Source organism: Rhinolophus sinicus, chromosome 2 (genome assembly GCF_057876585.1).
Source record: "Rhinolophus sinicus isolate RSI-liver-muscle chromosome 2, RSI-T2T, whole genome shotgun sequence".
NCBI classification, from domain to species: domain Eukaryota; kingdom Metazoa; phylum Chordata; class Mammalia; order Chiroptera; family Rhinolophidae; genus Rhinolophus; species Rhinolophus sinicus.
Window position 1 is genome coordinate 121,624,764 of NC_142502.1, and position 20,139 is coordinate 121,644,902.

At 39.1% G+C, this 20,139-nt stretch overlaps 1 protein-coding gene across 2 annotated transcripts in view; it reads right to left on the bottom strand.

The window, feature by feature from the left end:
* Positions 1-20,139, bottom strand: part of SLC9A4 (solute carrier family 9 member A4) — a 95,207-nt gene that overhangs the window by 38,812 nt on the left and 36,256 nt on the right. For both annotated transcript variants that reach the window (XR_016020429.1, XM_019753793.3), the window contains exons 7-11: positions 18,372-18,442; positions 16,514-16,675; positions 10,450-10,546; positions 5,394-5,525; positions 4,547-4,634 (exon numbers count right to left, since the gene is read on the bottom strand). Coding sequence is in view for 1 of the 2 variants with exons in the window: in XM_019753793.3 (XP_019609352.3) it covers positions 4,547-4,634; positions 5,394-5,525; positions 10,450-10,546; positions 16,514-16,675; positions 18,372-18,442 (550 nt within the window). In the remaining variant the exon portion in view is untranslated. The remainder of the gene's footprint in view (positions 1-4,546; positions 4,635-5,393; positions 5,526-10,449; positions 10,547-16,513; positions 16,676-18,371; positions 18,443-20,139) is intronic.

Below are 20,139 nucleotides of genomic sequence, written 5' to 3' on the forward strand. Positions count from 1 at the left end.
CATTGCATGTCCTTACTTCACTGTGCATACATCCTCAAAGGAATATTTTTCACAAATCTTTTTAATTCTCATTTCCTCACATTTTTAAGCTTACTTTTTATTTTCCCTGTAAATATTCTCCTGAGAATTTAGGTATTTTAAGACTTTTAAATCTGAAAGCAGGCTCTTTTTCCCATTCTCTCTTCCCTTTTAGAAGAGCAAAGCAAAACAAAACAAAACAAAAAGCAAAATCCCCAAACTAGAACTAATATTATACTTGACAAAATGTGTTAGGATGTGGGACATCAGAAAATCTTAAAATACCCTCTTCAAAACTGTTTTTCCAAAATGTGACCAAATTATTCTGAGAAGGTAGCTTGGAAGTTGAGGGGGAGCAGGACGCCAGAATCAATGCTCTGAATACAGAAAACATTAGTATGTTTGTCCATTTTTTTCATGACCTCCCTTTAATTTGCACTCTATAGTCTGGCTTGGGACCAGAGTTCTTCTCGGTCTTTTGGTGTGTGGAACACTAAGAAAACCACGGCCTGGATGCGTCTGCCCCCAAAGCTGACCCTTCCTCTCATGCCCCTCTTCCCCGTTTTGGTTTCCAACCACTCCTTCTCAACATACAAGTATGCTCCCATCATCAGACAGATTCTAGCTGCCGTCTGCTGACCACCTTCTGGTTGTCGAAAAGTGGGCTCCAAGCCCTAGAAAGAAGCTTAGGCAGGTGTCTTCCAAGGTTGAACTCAACTTAAATCATTCAATCTGTCCAAAAGGGGAAGAAGTAGTTGGCTGGAAAGTGGAAGGAGGAAAGAAAAAGGAGGAAGGGTGAGGACCGCCCTGTCCTATTTGCACAGTCCTCGCCCAGCTCAGTACCAAGGCAACACAGTTCTGGGGAGACATCCGTGGAGACCTCGGCAACAACATCTGAATATCTGTTCTTCTGTCTGACACCTGACTGAGAGTCTTAGCTTCTGGACATGGGCACCTGGGGGGCAAGATGAAGGAGAAACCGGAAGTGCTGCTGCTCAGGGCAGAGCAGACCCTGATGCTCAGGGATGACAGTGGGCTCACTGGTACAGACTTGGACCTCCAGTGCAACCCTCCCGCCGCACCCTCCTCTTGTGATTTTCTTTTGTTTTAGTTGTGGTAAAATACACACAACATACAATTTAGCATTTTCCTCATTTTCTCCATTTTAACTATTTTTTCCCGTATTTTAACCATTTTTAAGCATACAGTTCTGTGACGCTAAGCACATTCACATTATTGTGCCACCATCACCACCCTCCATCTACAGAACTTTTTCATCTCCCCCAATCCACATGGATTTCATGCAGTCTCAGGGCAGAGGAGTCCAGGCAGGCCCTCTCTACTTATGACACCAAGTGAACCCGAAGGGGAAGAGTGTGTGATGCCTCCCCCTGAAACCAGCAGGTTTCTCCCAGACATCTAGAGTAAGGGATGTTCTAACACTGGAGGTCAAGGGCAGAGTGAGGAAGGAAAGTGCTCTCCAAGGCCTAGCCCGGTCAGCCAGGGACTACTTGTTGGATGGACATCTTTCTCCGTGTTCTCTCCTAGAGCCCTGGCCATTCCCTGACCTTGTCCTTATGCAGAACAACTTCAAGTTTGCAGAGAAGATGGACTCAAACCATTGTGCCTAGATATGCACTGAGGATTATCTCAGTCTCACCCTGTTATTATAATTCTTTAAAGCTTATTAGGGATAAGTCCCACTTCATTATGTTTCCTTCTTAGATTTGTAGTTTTACCACTCTTTTTGCTCACCTAGCTGAGCACATTTGAAAGTAAAAAAAATTTGTTGGGATGAAGATTAATTCATGTAGAACTGACGTTTCTGACGTGTTGTCTTCCATTCCAAGAACATCTCTATCGACCCCTATCAGGTCTTCTTTGATACCCCTCAATAGTGATAATAATAATGGCTAATATTTATTGCACCTTTACTTGGTCCCAGGCCCTGTTCTAAGAGCTTTACTGTGTACTGATTGGTTTCACATCAGGGCAGCACTTTTGTATATGGGAGATAACAAAATTCTTTCCTTTATAGAGGAAAAATGACAGCATAGAGAAGTAGAGTGTTATGTTTTCTTCATGTAAGTCTGATATATATCTTCCTAGGATTTTATGATTTTTACTGAAAGTATGAGTGAGGTACCTTCTAGGGCATCTACGGAAAGGATAGGATCCTTTAACCTGTTAATCTGGTGACTAATGTAAACACATTTCCAAATATTAGACAACCCCACCTCTGAAATAAGCCCTACTCTGTAAGGTGTTTTATTGCTTTAATGTTCTGCTGTATGCTGTTTACGAGGTTAATGCTTTATTTAAGATGTGTGCATTAGTGCTTAGGTGAGGCTGCTCGGTGGTGCTTTCCTGCTCCCATAGCATGTGCTATTGAGGCTGTCTCAGGAGAGTGACCGTGAGCGTTTCATGTTCTCTATTCACCCCAACAACGTAAATAGCACCAGATCATTTGTACCAGGAAAATTTAAGAAAAATTAATCCATTATACACCCTATAATTGATGTTCTTTTGTTTGTTTGCCTTTGTTTGTGGAATAGCTCTTTTATGACATAATACTAGTTACAAGACCGTGACCTGGGAATAGATGAATAGATCAATGAGACAGAATTGAGAGACCAAAACTCTCTCAGGAGAAATGACTTTAGTACAACTAAGGTGGCATTTCATCTTAAAGGAAAAAATGATGTTGGGACAGGAGCATAACTACTTGAAAACAACCTCTCACTTAATTTACACAAAGATAAATCTCAGATGGTTTGAAATCTAAATGAGAAAATTAAACTATTAAAATTCTAAATGAAAAATATTGGGTAAATCATTTTCTAATATTTCTGTGGAAGATCAAGCAGATTTGATGAATCAGAATCTGAGTGGCAAGTACGTCTAAAAACTAAAAGATAAATTTGAAACTTGAGGAATAATCATTGGCAACAAATATGAGACAATGGATGATATCCTTACTATATAGTGTTCCTCAAATTCATTTTAAAAAAACAAACAACCAAACAGAAAAAAAATGGGCAAAGCAAAAAGAAAAACTTCTCCAAAACAAATACAGTGCCTCTAAAACTACAAAAAAATGTTCAATGGAACTAAAAATTAAAAAAGACTTGTATGAAAATTAAATATGGTATATAAATTTTATCCTATTATACCATAGATTACTCAAAAATTTGACAATAATGATAAAAGTGTTCAGAAATGTCCTTTCTCATACACTGTTGCTGTGAGGGTAAATTTAAATATATGTAATTTTTTTACCTAAAAATTTTACTTCCAGGAAAATATACTAAGGAAATAATTGGCTATTTGTGCAAAAATACATCACAAGTGATCCAAGGTACTTATTCATTAAAAATTAAAAATACATTAAATGTTTCTTAAGGATTTAGCTAAATAAACTATGAAGCTTTTATATAATTGATTATTATTAAGTCATTAAAAATGATCACTAGATTCATATCTATTGACATGGAAATATGTCCACAACAAACAGTTGAGTGAACTAGACAATTTATAAGTTAAAAAACAATGACTATACTATGATTTTTTTGGTATACTATAATGCTGATGTGTTATGTCTTTTGTTTGTTTGTTTCTTGTATCAGGTACGGGCAGGGTAGAGATCAGGATGGTGTAGAGAGAATTATAGAACAATGTTCGATAGTGATTATATCTGGGTGTTGGGTTTCAAATGTTTTTAACTTTCTTTTTATGCTTTTCTATACTGACATATTTTCATTTTATATCAAGCATATTTTAAAATCAGAAAATAATAAAATTTCACTTTAAAGAATAATTATATTCATTGTTCAAAGATTTAATTCTAAACTCCAATGCATTTAGTTTCTTTGAGTTTCCAATGTGATTTTAAGTCTTAAAAATTCTAAGAAAATTAAAATAGAAAACATGGTCTGTTACATATAGTATGTTACCTTTTGATAATAGAAATCATTCTATGTACATGTTTTAAGTATAACAACTTGGCTTTTATTAGAACAATAGGCAATTTCAATAATTCTAAGAATTCTACTTAAGAATTAGATTTTAAGTGGGAAATATTTAATCAGTAAATTTGACGGAATTATTTTAGCAAAATTTAACCAACTTTGGAGAATTCTGCTAATATTTAAAGTGTGGGTGAATTGTACAACTTCAAAAAAAAAAAGTGCCCATCTTCTCTTTCTTTAAGACAAGGCTCAGCAAATTATGACTATATCCAGCCCACTGCCTCTTTTTGTATGGCCCACGAGCTAAGAATGGTTGTTACATTTTTTAAATGGCTGATAAAGAAAAAAAAAAAGAATATTTCATGATGGGTAAAAATAATATGAAATTTGAATTTCAGTATCCATCAATAAATTTCTGAATTAGAGTCATAAAAGTGTTTTTTTCTTCTTCTTGTCATATAAGTACCTACATAATATTCTTGACTTTTGACCCACGAGCTCTCAAATTTTTACCATTCAACCCTTTACAGAAAAGAAATGCAGCCAGGCACACAGGTTACCTGCGAGTTCCTCAGCCCTCAGGTCTCTTCTTGTTGGCTGAGGATTGCTATAGGGAAAAGAGAGGTAGCGGATGTTTTTGGTATCAGCCTGTGGGAAATAAGTAGAAATAAAAGCAGAATTAGCTACTACAATTTGGAGTTTCAAGTGGCAAACAAAGTGAAGGGCACAGACAGACCTATCCTGTGGCCTCTTGTTTGGATTCGATTAATGACTTTCAGTTACTTTTGTTGAAAGAAAACAGAGTGCTTCAGCCTTCAATATGTATTTCCTTTCCCTCTCATGATAAAACAGAGCATTCAAATCTCTCAAAGTTACTCCCACAGCCCCACTGAGATTAGGGTAGGGAGGACAATTCAGATGCAGCTTCCACCCAGAAGTCCGAGGAAGATTGGTTTAATAGAACCTCAAATAGAATAGTTCAGATGCATAGTGGGTGATATGAACGTAAAGCATGAGTGTCTTGGCACAAACAGATTCTTCCCTGTATCTTCCTGGGACAGAAGTAAGTGTTCCAGAGCCAGGGTTTCCTGTGCACAGAGGTCCCCTTAAAAGTTCAGTATCGGGCCACCATAGCGTCTGGTCTAGACTCACAGCCTAGTGACTGTGTTCTAGTCACTGATACATTCTGGAGGGAAGTTTGCTGCCACCCACCCCCTGGACAGACTTTCTCAGGTAACTAAGGCCAGGGGCCCAAAGAGGGACACTCATGTGTGGTGTCCCGAGCCCTCTTACTTCTGTATTTCTCTGACAACAAGGCAGTTGTGTGTTTGTTTGCTTAAATACTGATGGTATCACCTGAGGAGGCCCTGGCCCAGCTCTCCGGTGAGTCCATACCCCCCACCTTACCGGCTTTCCCCACGGCAGGCTATGGCCTTTCCTCATGCTGTCCCGTAAGGTGTTATAGCGGCGGGTCAGGATCTCTTTAGCCTGCTTCTCACTTGTTTGGGGTTTGAGGTTATATTTGTTGTAGGACAGTGTCTACAGAAAGACAGAATGTCAAATACATAAGGATAATAAGGGTATCTCCGGTAGAACTTTCAATGTCAGGAAACCATGGAAATATCACAAATTAAGAATACTAGAGCAAGATTACACAGTGAAAGTCATCTGAGCATTTGCTTTAATTACAGAGGAGCAAGTGTGTCCTTCCCCAACCCCCAAGAAGAAAGGTGTGTGACCGAGGCCACCCCTAGAAGGACAGACCTGTGGTTGGAGCCTGCGCCCACTGGCTCACAGAGCAGTGCTCTCCATCTGTACTGATCCTTTGTTATCCTGTGGTGGTCCCTCTCCCTAAAATACCCACCGACTTTGGCTGCCCCATACACACATTTTCTTTCCCGGGTTGTATTTTTTGTGTTAGGCCAGTAGTTACTCAGCATTGGGATTTAATGGATCAGGAAAATGTCAAAATGACTTTGGGAATTTCTATGAGGTTGCTATTTTTTAATTTTGGCAATTAAAGATACATTTTAAAAAATCAACCAATCACTATGACCAGCTCCAGTTAAAAAAGGAAGAGGTCTTTTAACCAAAATAGGAGGGAGGACATCATCTCGGATAAAGAGCAGTCCTTCAAATTGAATCAGTTCAGCCTTATGAAAAATTGTCCTCACTCAGGCCAGTGGAAACCTGTCTTAAACCATAGACCAACATCAGTCTTTAGATGTTTGCAAAGTGCTTAACCGGACCTTCTCTCTCTTCTTCTCACCCAGGCTTCACCAGTGAATATCCTGTTTCAGCTTGGTCAGTAGGTCCCAATGGATAATCGATCAGGGCTGTAGCCACTATTGCTCTTGCTTAACAGATGCTTTAGTGAGGATATTCAACAGCAAAAGAGCACACGCTCTAGGTGCTTGGTGTCATAATAGACACGGGATTTAAAAAAATGAACAAGTTAGAGTTACAGTCTTCAAAAGGCTTATAGTCTACTGAGGGCGTTAAACAAATAAGCAGGTTATGTGCTCAGGTAAATGATAAGACCCTGGGGTCTGCAGGGAGGACAGGCAAAGGACACTTAATCCAGATGTGGGCAGGAAAGATGCATTGCACTGAGCTGAGTCTTAGAAGCTGAAGGGAAGTGGGAACACATGAGACAAGACATAGCTGTGAAACAACTGGGGAAGAGAGAGGTGGGGCCACTGGAGCAGAGCTGGGGATTTGTTATCACAGAAGAATGAAGACTTTATTCGAAGTAGGGTACTAGGGGTACAGGAAGGAGTTGGGGACAACCTGCCAAGAGAGGAGACTACATCCTCCAGGCCAAGGGTCTCTTAAGTGGGGTGCACACAGATGATCCCCAGTCTGAGAAAATAAAATACTAATACTTACATTTCCATAAAAAATACAAAAGAGATTAAGTTTTATTAGTACTTAATATACGGATTTATAATAGAGCCTCACTTGATCCATATATGAGATGGTCAAATTTCCTGTCAGAACAGAAGAGGATGTTTGTAACAAGGTGTTTAGTTTATTGTTTGTGTTTTAGTGTATACACATCCAGTTAAGTATCTTTGTGGCCGTTACTATCTATTAACTCAGTAACAGTTAACTAATCCTCACAAAATAGACAATTGTCTAAAAGTGTTCCATAATGGAGACAAAGGTTGGCGGTCAAGGGAACATGAGGAATCAGCAAAGCCAACTTTCTCCTTCTGCTGATAGTTCTTTACCAGCCACTCTTGACAAATTAACCAATCTGACAAGAACTTGGTCAAAAATATTGAATTTTGAAGCCAGGTTGAAATATGGATTTTTATATAGCATTGCCAATGATGGACCTCAACCTAAGTGCCTTTTATACATTGAAATATTAAAGAGTGACATGTGACACTGTCATAAAAAATATTTAAAAATTAAGCATCTAGAATATGGAGACAAACTTTTACAATTTTTCATCAATGTGAAATTCATGCAAAATAACCTCAGTGTGCATGTGTTTACACACACACATATACACGTGTGTGTGTGTGTGTGTGTGTGTGTATACACATATTGCTAGTAGGAATTCCCTATACCTTGATTTGAGGGGAGGCTGTACTTTGAGGAACATTTGGACACTTTTTCTTTGATTTTGCTTCATATCCCATCACTCGTGTGCTTGTTTAGTTTGCCTGTCTTCAGGAAGCATACTAGGTCCTATGCATATAATGTGTACCCAAGTTTCTTCCCTCTCCTTCCTCCCTGTTTGCCCTTAATTTTTTTTCAATTACAGTATACATACAACGTTATATTAGTTTCAGGTGTACATCCCTTTCTACCTTTTGATGAAGGAGTTGGTGACTGTTTAAAGCCTGTATTTCTCACTAACACTTGAGCTCTATGGGAGAAAGATGTGTATTCTACATGTGCATTCAATCTTTGCTGAAGTAAACTAAAGTTGAATAAATTGTTTTCCTTCTTTGAAAGTACATAGAAATTCTGACTGTGACCTGATCATTCACACCATCCCAGGGACGGCCCATCAGTCTCTAACTTATCCTTAGGGTCTGGGCTGAGGCCAGTTTGTTCCCTTGTAAGTTTAGAAAGAGTGTTTCCCAATCTCCATCCCCACTGGGTTCCAGAGAGCTTCTGCTGAGGTTCTCCTGCTGAGAATTTCCAAAGGTTAGTTCTTCAACTTCCTCGCCAATGAAAATCTTGTACTGGATGTGCTGAGGGATGTGGCTTCAAACAGGAGTGGCTGGAGGTTACCCCCCCCCCTTCTCCCAGTAGAACAGACCCAGCAAGATGAGTTCAGTTTCAGATCAACTATGTATTAGGATCTCCCAGAGTTAAACCCCGAACTCATCCCAGCCTTGCCCTAAAATAACTTGACTCCCAAGATGGCATCTTCCAAGCTGTGAACTGTGAAAAATGCCCCAACTACAGTGTGAGACCTACCAACCTATAACCCAAGCTATAGGACTACAGATGTTACCTTTTGTGACAGTCCTCAAAATGGTAGATAGCCCGCTAGAAACAAAGCAGATGGACTGTTGTCCTGGATTGCATGTTTAGAAAAGTTTTTCCTTCAAGAGAGCAAAAGGACCATAGTGGATGACAGGAGTCACATGACCCACATAAAAGATGGGGTGAGAAAGGAAAGACAGGAGGGGAAAGGACTGGTAAGTTTCACTCTCTCAAATAACAAAAGTGGAGGTAAAGCCATCGCAGAGGCTTGGAAACCCCTCATATGTTCTCATGTGACTTCTCAGGACCTATTTGCTTATTTGAGGGGAACAAGGCAAGGGGATACTGCATAGCTTAGAAGGGGGAAACCTGGAAGACAGACTGACTAGGCCTACTGATCAATGACGAAGGGTGTGGCTACCTGAGAATCTGCATAAAAGAATAAACAAGAGATATCATTTGACTAAATCAAAGTCTCAGAAGGACTCATCCAGCGCCCCCAGAAATGTTCCCACTATACACCTTGGACCAGTTCCCAAGTGCCAGCATAGACTCCATACCTTTTTCCAAAATTGAGACTACTATGCCTAAAACATCTCCTTTTGTTTAGGCTTTCAGCATTGTAGTTTCAATATTCTAATCTAAACCATCTCAATTTTCTGAGCTCTGTTACAGTCAATCAGATTGAAACAAGTATCATCGGTGTCCAGGTGGCATCTTTTTTCTGGGCAGTTAAACTCATTTTAGACTGGGTTGGAGTCACAGGATCTCTATTTCCATTTCTGGATCTTTCTCTAAATTCAACCTTCATCAACCCGGGGAGAGGCTGTGGCTCTCACCAAGCTAATCCACATTCTTCAAACCAGGAAGTTCTCAAGTATTTATCTAAGGCCGAATGTGATAGTCTCACTGAGACAGTTTCACTTGGAATGGTTTGGAAGCTGTTGGATTTACTCTCAGTGTGCTATGATTGATGCTGACCTATATTCTTTCAGCAGATACAGAGCCTTTCGATGACACAGGCCCCTTAATCACTGACTTTTCCAAAGCAGGAAGCCAGAAAACGTTCACTTTCTCTAGATCATGTAAGTCTGGAGTCCTGGAAAGAGCCCTGGGCAGGCAGTTGGAAGATGTAAGCTCTTAACTTAGATTTGTTTTGTGACCTTAAACAAGTCCGATAAACAACTCCCCTAACCTCAGCATCATTTGAAAACAAGGAGCTTCAACTAAATAGATGGGTTTTTTTGGTCCCATCAAGACTACGATCTATGATATAGTCCCAAAAACCAAGGCTCTCAATTGAATTCACTTATAATCGTACTCAAGAATTGGGATGTTCGATTGAATCCTCAAACTAAACAAACAAACAAACAAACAAACAAATGCTCCTAATTAAAGGACACAAGTTTACATATCATTTGACTAGATCAAAGTTTAGGAAGGACTCACTTTACCCACCGACCCCAGAAATATTCTTACAATGCACTTTGGACCAGTTCCCAAGGGCTAGTATAAACTTCATACCTTTTGTCAAAACTGAGAGATAGTATGCCTAATATGTCTCCTTTTATTTAGGCTTTCAGCATTGTAGTTTCAATATTCTAATCTAAACCATCTCAATTTTCTGAACTCTGTTACAATAAGTCGGGTTGAGAAAGTGACTATCATCAGAGTCCTAGTGCCATCTTTTTTCTGTGATGCGGTGGGTGAACTCTACCACTTGTCCATCTCTGGAGGGAGAGGGAGAACTGCTGGTTCTGGGAAACACCAGGTTGCAGGGCTAGGGGCAGCCTGACCTCTAGGGCCAGCAACTGGATTTGCATTTCTTTTTATACCACAGGTGCCAATTTTGCAGCAGAAACATAACAATTAATTTTCTGTTCTGCAAACTAAGCAGGGAGAAATTGTTTAGTAAGGAGGCTGCTTTAGAGAGGATATTGTGACCAAGAACTGATTCCTGAAGGACTGGTTGCTAGCACAGGCAATAGGGACAGGTCAGATGGCTTATACTCACCCTTTGTCGAACTTGGTACATGTTGCGTGTCAGAATGTCCCTCATGGACTCCACATCTTCAGGGGAAAGCCTTTTGGTTCCTTGTATCCTCTGGGCCCTGGAAACATCATTGAAGGGAGGTAAGCATTATTCTTCCATCCTGGCAAGAGTGCTACAAAAGTATCAATGTACCTGTGGGGGTTCTAAGTTCCAGAACCCCTGTTTTTACATAGTCTTTCCTACTGTTTTAGTAAGTTCATGTGAAATGTCAGTATATGCATCTTGATGTACATTTTGAAAATACAGTTTCTTTGCCTTTAGCTTTTATTTGAGAAACAGAATAGATAGCTCATTTTCAAAAGGGGTTGAAGGAGGTGACAAACCATTTATTTTTCCCCCTTGTATCTGTTATGAATGGACATGTTTGCAAAATACAATAAAAACAAAATTACAAAATAATACCATAAAATGCCAGCCATATGTTTTACTGTTAGATTAGACAGAAATAGGATTACTCAGTCAAGGCCTACTCTTGGTTACGTCTGTACGAATCGAGGATAGGTGACAAACAGCTCATGGACAACACCATCCACATACCACATTTTGAGCAGCATTGAGCTCAGAGAGTATTAAAACGTTATGAGTACGCTTAGGAGCACCTTTATCTTGGAATTGTCCCTTTAGGGATTCTATCTTTGGCTAAAGAATAATTGTAAGAAACTAATATCATATTTTACAAGGAGAATTAGACTATTTTCATCACTGAAAAGTCAGCCCAGTTCTGAGACACTGGGAACTCTGTGCGAATCTAGAAACAGTTGACTGCTCACTGCCCCCGCACTGACCAGTTCCCCAGGGCTTCCTTCACCATTAGCCCTCCCACCCCCCTCAAAAGGGTTCAAAAACCAAGTCATGCCCAGGTTAGCAGTCAATGCACAATTGTCCTCTGAGGATTTCAAAGTCATGACATTGCTATGTGCACAATTCACCTGTGACAAATATATTTGATTTCAATCATTTCAATTTAGTGGAGGTAGTTTCTAAAAACTTTTTATTCCATTCCATGAGTAATATATCTTCCCTGTAGAACATAAGAACTAAAGACAAAACTAAAGAAAATTAAACTTATCTTTTACTACTTCACTTCCCTTAACATCTTGGTATAAACCCTTACAGAGTTTTGCTTTGTTTCTTCTCTAGCTGCAGCTCTTCAGAATGCATAAAGGAGCTGCTGTGCTCATGTCTGCCTGCAAAGGCTTTCGGGTAATTGATCATGGAGATGAGTAGTTAGTTATTAGTTTTGATACAGGCCACTTTTTAAGTATTTTTTCCCAAATATTAGTAGCAATATAGCTATAAGTAACAAAGACGTTTTGTAAGTAGTGTACAATTGGTAAAAGATTTTTAAGGACTTGGATACTGGATATCACAGTATGCCAGGATTTATTTAGCAACGCTATCAGTATCCTGACTAATGCCCTTTTTACACTATCGTTGAAACCAGAGTTTCCATATCTCAGCTCCGCAAATGCCAACACTATTGATATTCAGTCACCACCCTTACTGATGCAAACATTATTAGACGGGCATTTCAACCTGTTTAAATATCCTTCAAATATAAGTTAAAAAGTCCTTCAAATACAATTTATTCTTATTTAGATACACCCACACATCCCACAATCTGAACATATGTCTTTATTATTGTGGAAGTAATCTATTGTTAAGCAGAAACAGCAACTAATCAAACAGTTCCATTCTCTATGTACATAATAAAACAACCAAATATGAAAACCCACTGGTAGAGGAAATGGTCAAGTTAAACTTGAGACAGCAGTAGATCTAACTTGGCAGTCTCCCTGGTTTATAATTGACCACGATGGGAAGGACAAGACTTAATTAAGGTCCCTTCAGGCTGCTGGCTGGATGTGTAATTCAGATATCATCCCTCATCCACACCGAGAAGCTGCAGCTATAAAATTATACAGACAAATTATTAACTTGGGCCAGGTGTACCTGGAGTTTTCCACGTGTCACTTCATTAGCAAAATCATCTCTGAAATAATCATAGTATGAGCACAGGCAAGATATGATTCTTAGAAAAACTGACTGCTAATAATTTGTAGGTCAAAAGAGTAAAATTAGAAACTGAAAGACTCTTGTCATTGAAACATTCATTCATGATCCATACAAGAGATCTCTGTCACCTTAAATAAAAGTCCTGTGGTAATTTCATCGCTATTCAGATCAAACTGGGAAAATCTGAATCTAAATGTATTTGAATCAAAGGTTCACATTTCTCTTAACTTTTTAAAAAATCAGATGCTACAAAAATGTAAAAAGAGGGTTCAATTCTAAACATAGCAATATAGATATGAACTCTTATCAATGTTATATTCATACCATAATATGAATTCCCAAAAAGTCAAATACTATACCCTGATTCATTTAGAAGAATCCATCCTCTTATAGCTTTACACATGAAATCCATGGGAAATGTATGCTAAGATGGCTGAAGGACATGCCCACTGAGTAAACACTGGTGCCCACAGCTCTTGTGTGAGTGTGGATGCTTTGTGTCTTTTTAGAAAGGTCACCAAGATGACCAACATTTAAAATGAGCAAAGAGTGGCAGAGAAGGCCTGGTTGCCCACAACACAATGTCCCATTAGGAAGTGAAAATGGCACCAGAATCTTCATTCCAGGGTCTTTGGCGTAAGAATGCATTAATATAAACTTATACCTGTCAATATGTGATCAACTTAAAAATTCTTAAACTACAATAAGTTACAGTATGCATTTCTATAAGTGGCATGTAAAATTATTTGGGAGTTTTTGAATATGATATTTTGAAGTTGTAGAGTTAAAGTGTGCTACGCCTATGAATTTATAAATATTTCAATATCGCTTTTATAGTAATGAAATATTTTTTAAAGCTTCCATACTTTTAATCATGTTGAGCCTGTATCTTCTGATATTTCTAAGAACTGACTACTCACTGGTAAAATGAGGTGTCTTTTACTTAGAGGAATCATTCAAGTACATAGTCTACCTATTGCATAGGGTTGTTTTAAGGTCAACTAAAATAATGCATATCAAGGTAATGGAATTCTGTAGAACCAACACCATGTGCAATATGCTATAGACAACTTTTGGTGGGAGTGTTCTCTGAAAGGTCATTTGGAAATCTAAACCTCTGTAGAACAATTGCTTAAACTTCTAAAGAAAAAAAAATATATGTGCATTTTGCTGTTATCATTTCATACAGAATAATAAAAAGTGAGCTGAGTACACACTTCTTTTTCCTATTATTGTATGAAGGTTTATTTACTAAGAAATTAATGGCTTTGATCTTAGGAGAGGAATTCCTTTTTGCTTGATGTCCTACAGATTTCTGATGAGATCAAATAAATGCAATTTAAATATGAAACCTGTATTAAATATTAGTTTAAAAATGCTCCTCTCCCACCCCAGTTAACTGGTTTAGACTATAGGTGGGGCGGAAAAATTCTCTTATCTATAAGGTTCTCTTATTAATCTTGAATCGGTGTCTGAAAAACTGTCTGAACAAATAATTGACTCAACAGAAGGGCCCCCTCCAAATGAAGCTGGCTTACAAATTGTCTTGAGGTCAGAAACTGGGGCAACTGTTTATAACCCAGGCCACATAATGCAGAGATTCAAATTCTGTTTTCATACAGGATAACTGATTCTCATTTGAGATAAGTGCCCCTACATTCCTAGACAAGTGCTCACATAACTAATAAGCAAACCACCTGAGGAAGTTCCTAATGATTGAAGCTGCCTGAACCTGTCTAGCCCTCCTGCAGTTAAATCCATTCATCCTTCAGTGAGCAGGTCAGACGCCTGGGGACCAGAGGAGTTTCACTTCTTGTACTCTTATAGCTTAGGATTATATGTTTGTGGCCTTTTTTTAAATATTAATATCACCTTTTGTATTAATGTCATGACCTTGCTAGGGCACAGACGGTGTCTGCTTCCACACAACAGGTGCCCAAGGAACGGGGTTGGACCTAAGGTGAGGTGAGTGAGGCGCTCGCGTCTGGTAAGAGGATGCCAAAAAAGTTCAGTAGTCAAGTTACATAGTATTTGAACACAGAATTTTAGACAACAAAGGTCAATGTAAAAAAAAAAAAAAAAATCCATGATGAATAAAATATCAAGAACATTTTAAACAAAGACCGGATCAATATTACTGATTTTTCCTTCTGCCTCTGGCCCCAATATGGCTCGGCATGGCACTGCCAATAAAAATTTGTTAGTACATTTTCAATTTAGTGTCACAAGCTTTCTTAAAGCCATGTAATGGGCAGCACCAAAACCAACCAAACAAACAACCAACCAACCAACCAACCAACCACAAAAACAGTCTCACTGAAAAATAAGGCAGAAAGCTTTCTGTTTATATCAACAGGGCCTCAGGGACACTGGTACTTTATATTGGTCCCAGCCCATGTAAGAAAGGCCATGGTGTTTCTGATTCATTAGCAAGTAAAGGATGAGAAATAACACTCAAGCATCAGTGACAATTTTATTTCTATCTATTCTTAGCCCTTCTCTAAACTTGCTTTTCAAATGTGAGGATGTAATTGAAGCTCATGATCAAGTGTCTTTACTGGCTAAAGATGACAGGATGAAGGGGCCTGTGTTCCTCGTCCTAAATATATGTTCTCACTAATTTTTCCCAATGGGGGTTGGGGGAGGGATAATTAATTCTTGTGATATAGAAGGGTTTTTTGCTAAATGTCAGAGAGTTAAAGCAACTTTAAAAATGTCTAGACAGGGGCCGACCCAGTGGCTCAGGTGGTTGGAGTTCCATGCTCCTAACTCCAAAGGCTGCCGGTTGGATTCCCACATGGGCCAGTGGGCTCTCAGCCATAAGGTTGCCGGTTCAATTCCTTGAGTCCTGCAAGGGATGGTGGGCTCCGCCCCCTGCAACTAAGATTGAACACGGCACCTTGAGCTGAGCTGCCGCTGAGCTCCTGGATGGCTCAGTTGGTTGGAGCGCATCCTCTCAACCCCAAGGTTGCTGGTTCGACTCCCGCAAGGGATGCTGGGCTGCGCCCCCTGCAACTAATAACAGCAACTGGACTTGGAGCTGAGCTGCACCCTCCACAACTAAGATTGTGAAAGGACAACAACTTGAAGCTGAATGGCACCCTCCACAACTAAGATTGAAAGGACAAACAACTTGACTTGGAAAAAAGTCCTGGAAGTACACACTGTTCCCCAATAAAGTCCTATTCCCCTTCCCCAATAAAATGACATTTAAAAAAAACATTTAAACACATTAAAAGACATTTAAAAAAAAATGTCTAGACAGCTTTTGGGATAATTGGTTTCCAGATGCTCCAATAGAAATGCTATGCTTCAAAAGAAACCGTCGTGTAATGACGGACATATATATGGGTCTTACCCCTCCCTACACCCTGCTTCTACACCAGCTCCCTAAGGCCTCTGTTCCACAGGAAGCCAGTCCCTTCCTTGCTCCTATTCCAAGCTGCTCTCACACAGACTTAAGGCAAATCTCACAATCTCACACAGATTTTTGCCTCAGACACAATTATAAACACAGCTTTCTCTTTAAATAGCCCACCGATCACCACAGGCCTTGCTACCACCACTCATCCCTGAATCTAAGTTAGCCTCCCAGAATGCTGACCTGGGCTTTGCTCATACAAAAGTGGAAGAGAAATGACTCATGGGAGGAATGCAACCGTAGGATAAGCAGAATCAAATGAACAGGGGTTAAAGCATGGAGAGTTCTAATCAGGAAGAGAAAGTCTTGCTGTAATTCTATAAATTCAGTTCCCCCTCCTCCCCAAAGAAAGGTGGCATACAACTACAGTAGGCAACTCTTGCTCGAAAGTAATTTTCAGAAGTTAGGTGAAACAGATTGAGCATGGCCAAGCTATAAAATGCCAAGACTTAGATCATCTCTCTTTTTTTTTTTCATGATGCATTCCTCATATTTGTGCCTCTTCACTCCCAGTATAAGTAGAACAGTGAGTTCGTGTCCCTTGAATCTGACATTGAAAGCCTAGATCAAAGAGCAGCTATGACTTACTGATGGGGTATGGAAAAGGATGTAGAACTTAGGATCCCAGTCTCTACCATCTCAATGGCTTGTTTCATTTCCAGCTTCTTGTACAAAGAAACAATGCTTGATTTTGGCAGGTTCTTTCGAATTAGGATTTTCCGTAAATATCTGTGATCAAACTTCTTAAACCTAAAAATGAAAACCAACATTTTGGAAATGTCTAATGCTGTATGTGTTATGTAAGTACGTACTTTTCTTAAAATAAATGACTACTTAACTCTAGTCTGAAAAACACCAGGATAGTGCCTGGAATGTAGAGCCTTTGAATACATTTTTTGAAAAAAATCATAGAATTTATACTTTTTTAAAAAAATAAAAATGAAAGAATGGCTTACTGGTTTGAATATATTGAAAACCAACTAAACAAAAGGAAGGGACAAGCTGCAAGCAGGGCAAAAAAGTGCATAAGTAGGGAGAGAGAGAGGCCCAGCTCAGTTCAGATCCAATTGTTAAGAGAAGAAATGAGGGGGTTGAGGCTTTTGAACAAGTGTTCCATTCTAATAGCTCAAAACAGTGGCAGCTGCACTTAAAGTAACACTGGTCTATCCAACCAGAACCCAATAAGTTTAAATGGCCCAGTGGTTAGAGTAGTTTTGCCCATTATGCTGCAGATCATTTTAAATCCTGCCAATTAAAGGGTGGCAGTAAGAACTCACATATATCTTGACAGTATGAATGACACAGAATCTAAATAGGCTGGATGCTCATGGCTGTTGATCACTGTAGTGAACCTCTCGCCAACCCATTAGACTGAGCTGCATGTCTGCATTGGTGCCTTCCCTGTTGGCCATTTGTTTGGAGTTGGAATTTTTAACTCTTCCAATCATTTTACATTCAGAGAGTAATTTGCCTACTTTACTTTCTGGAGGGGAACATAACTCCCTTGGGCTGCTGGCTTATTATCTGGTGATTGGTTTCTTGGTCTGTGAGGCGAATGGACTCTATGAGTCAGGTCTCCTCCGGGTTTAGTGAATCCTCGAGCTTTGTGACCTGTGTGTGGCACCTACCAGGCCCACTCTTGCTCCAACTGAGTCCACCCCTCAGACTTCTAGTTTTCTGACTTTCTTCATGAGAGTCTATTGTTCCTGTTTATTCCTCCATCACTGTCATCGGCTCTCCAACCATCGGGACTTCTCTGACACTCTTCACACTGAACTCATCTTGACCTTGTACCATTCAATGCCTGTGGTTGCCCTTGCCCTTGCCCTTGCCCTCCTTGTCACATGGCCTCTCCTGATGCGCTACTGAGGCATTTTCTCTGAGCCCTCCACATCCTGATTGACACCTGTTTCCCTTTCAGTCTCCCTGTAGGCCTCTTCTGAGTCTCCTTCCTCTTCCTCTTTCTTACATGGGAATGGGAATGGAGGCTTCTCGGAGCCTTGTCCTCAGTCAGCTTCCTTCTTCACACCCTGGTAGTGACCACACCCATGCCCGCGGCTTTGGTTAGCAAATACTCATTGGCGACTCACAACCATTATCTCCAGCCATGATCTTCCTCCTAAACTTGAGACTAAATACCAAAATGGGGCTGAATATATATTGGAGACATCTTAAACAGAATCCATTATTTAACTCTAATCTGTCTTCTATAGCATACAAATGTAACCATGGCATTGTTACCTCCCTAGACTCCCTACCTGGAAATCTGAGAGTCATTTTTATTTTCCACCTGCTTCTTGTATGGCATGGCTCCCAGGCCCTTTACCTTCCTGGTCCCCTTCCTCTATATTCTTTCTAATTTGATGCTCAGCTTCCAACATAGCCTTTTGCGGTTCCCCGTGCCACAAAGATCCTTCCTAGATAGGGAAACTCTCAGTCTCCTTACTTGTCTCTCACTTGGTAGTGGCTCCATTGCCCACACACATCTTCAATTCCAGCCTTTAAGTGATCCATCAGCTGCCAAACCAAACACAAGAAAATGATTGCTGGTGAAATGTTAACTCTAAAAGACACACAAGGAAAGCTGATACACTTTGGAAAACAAAGGAGGCTTTAATATCCTGAAGCATATCCTCTTTTCTATCATTCTGTTCATGTAACTGAAACTTATAATGCCTTGCATAGTAATTCAACTTAGTCTCATGATTCAAAGACTCTGTAGATAAGTTCCTTAGTAATGCACGTAACTTGCAATGAAAACAGGGTACCTGCCATTTCCTTTGAATAATGTTTCTAGAATGATCTAAGAAATTTCTCATTATGAAATCATATGGATATAAAGCCTAATAATTAACTTTTACTTATCATTTCATTGCAAAAAAGAAAGAAAGAAAGAAAGAAAGAAAGAAAAAAGGAAATGCCAATATCCAATTTATGCAGTTTCTAGAAATACAATTCTATTATAACAATAACACATAACAACAAAATTTATCTATATGCCTCATTTTCTTTCTGATGATTTTGTCTCACTATTTACATTTCACCATCCAAGCCAATTATACATTTGCCTTATTCAAATTGTTTATAGGAATTTAGGGTAAAAGCACAGTCTCTTCAAAATTGATGAATTTAACTTCAAATAATTTAAATTTGTAAACATTAAAGTTCATTCTGGCTTCCATTTTTTTTTTTTTTTTTTTTTGCAAAATAAGTTAAAATGCTAAATTAATTCTGAAATACTTAATTGATTCACTTTCTACCAATAAGTAAAACATTTTTGAGAAAAACAAATAAGAAGTGAAATACACAAGTTCCATTGTGTTAGGAATAGTATCTAATTTCTCAACAGAATGAACAAAGGGCATAAAGGCAGAGACAAAAATCTTCAATCAGTTTAAAGCATTGTTTATTTTAAAACACTCCCTCCCTATCCCCATCTATTGAATATTTTCAAATGGCCTTGAAACATTTTGGTTTGGGTTTCCTGAATTTAATTATTTTATTTCCTTAGGTGATTCTGGCCATGAATTTCAGGGCTGATTTTGAAAGACTTTGGCTGTTTCTCCAGCATTAGAATCATGAACTCTCAGGCATGAAAGAAATCTAAAATTATCTGGGCTAATCATCCCCACAAAGCTTCAACTGCCTGTACAATTCTGCTAAGTATTCCCAATCACTGCTTGCACACATCTGTTTCACCTATGGGTGTGCCATGCAATAAACAACTGTCACAATGCTCTTCATTGACGGAGTCTCTCTCCCTATATCTTCCATACTTGAATTCTCATTTCTATTCCCTGGAGCCATACAGAATGACATCCTTTCACTAATGTGTTGAACTTAAAAGAAACAAGTCAAAACTATGCTCAATTTCACTTTCATCTTTGTCAGAGTTGGATGTTTTCACTGAAAACTCCTACTAGGCCTCATCTGCAGAAGTAGCAGAAGTCTTTACTCCTTCCTAATTAAAAGTTTAGAAAGAGCAGAGGATCCCATATTCCATTAGAACAATGATTCTAGAACCAAATAGGACTACTCTGAACATTAGTCACTGTCATAGTTTCCTGAGATGTCAACTCGGCTAGGCTAGTCCCTAGTTATCATTAATGCCAATCTAGAAGTAGCTGAAAAGGCATTTTGTAGATATGATTGAAGTCCACAATCAGTTACTTTAAGTAAGGGAGACTATTCTAGATAATTTGGGTGGCCCTGGT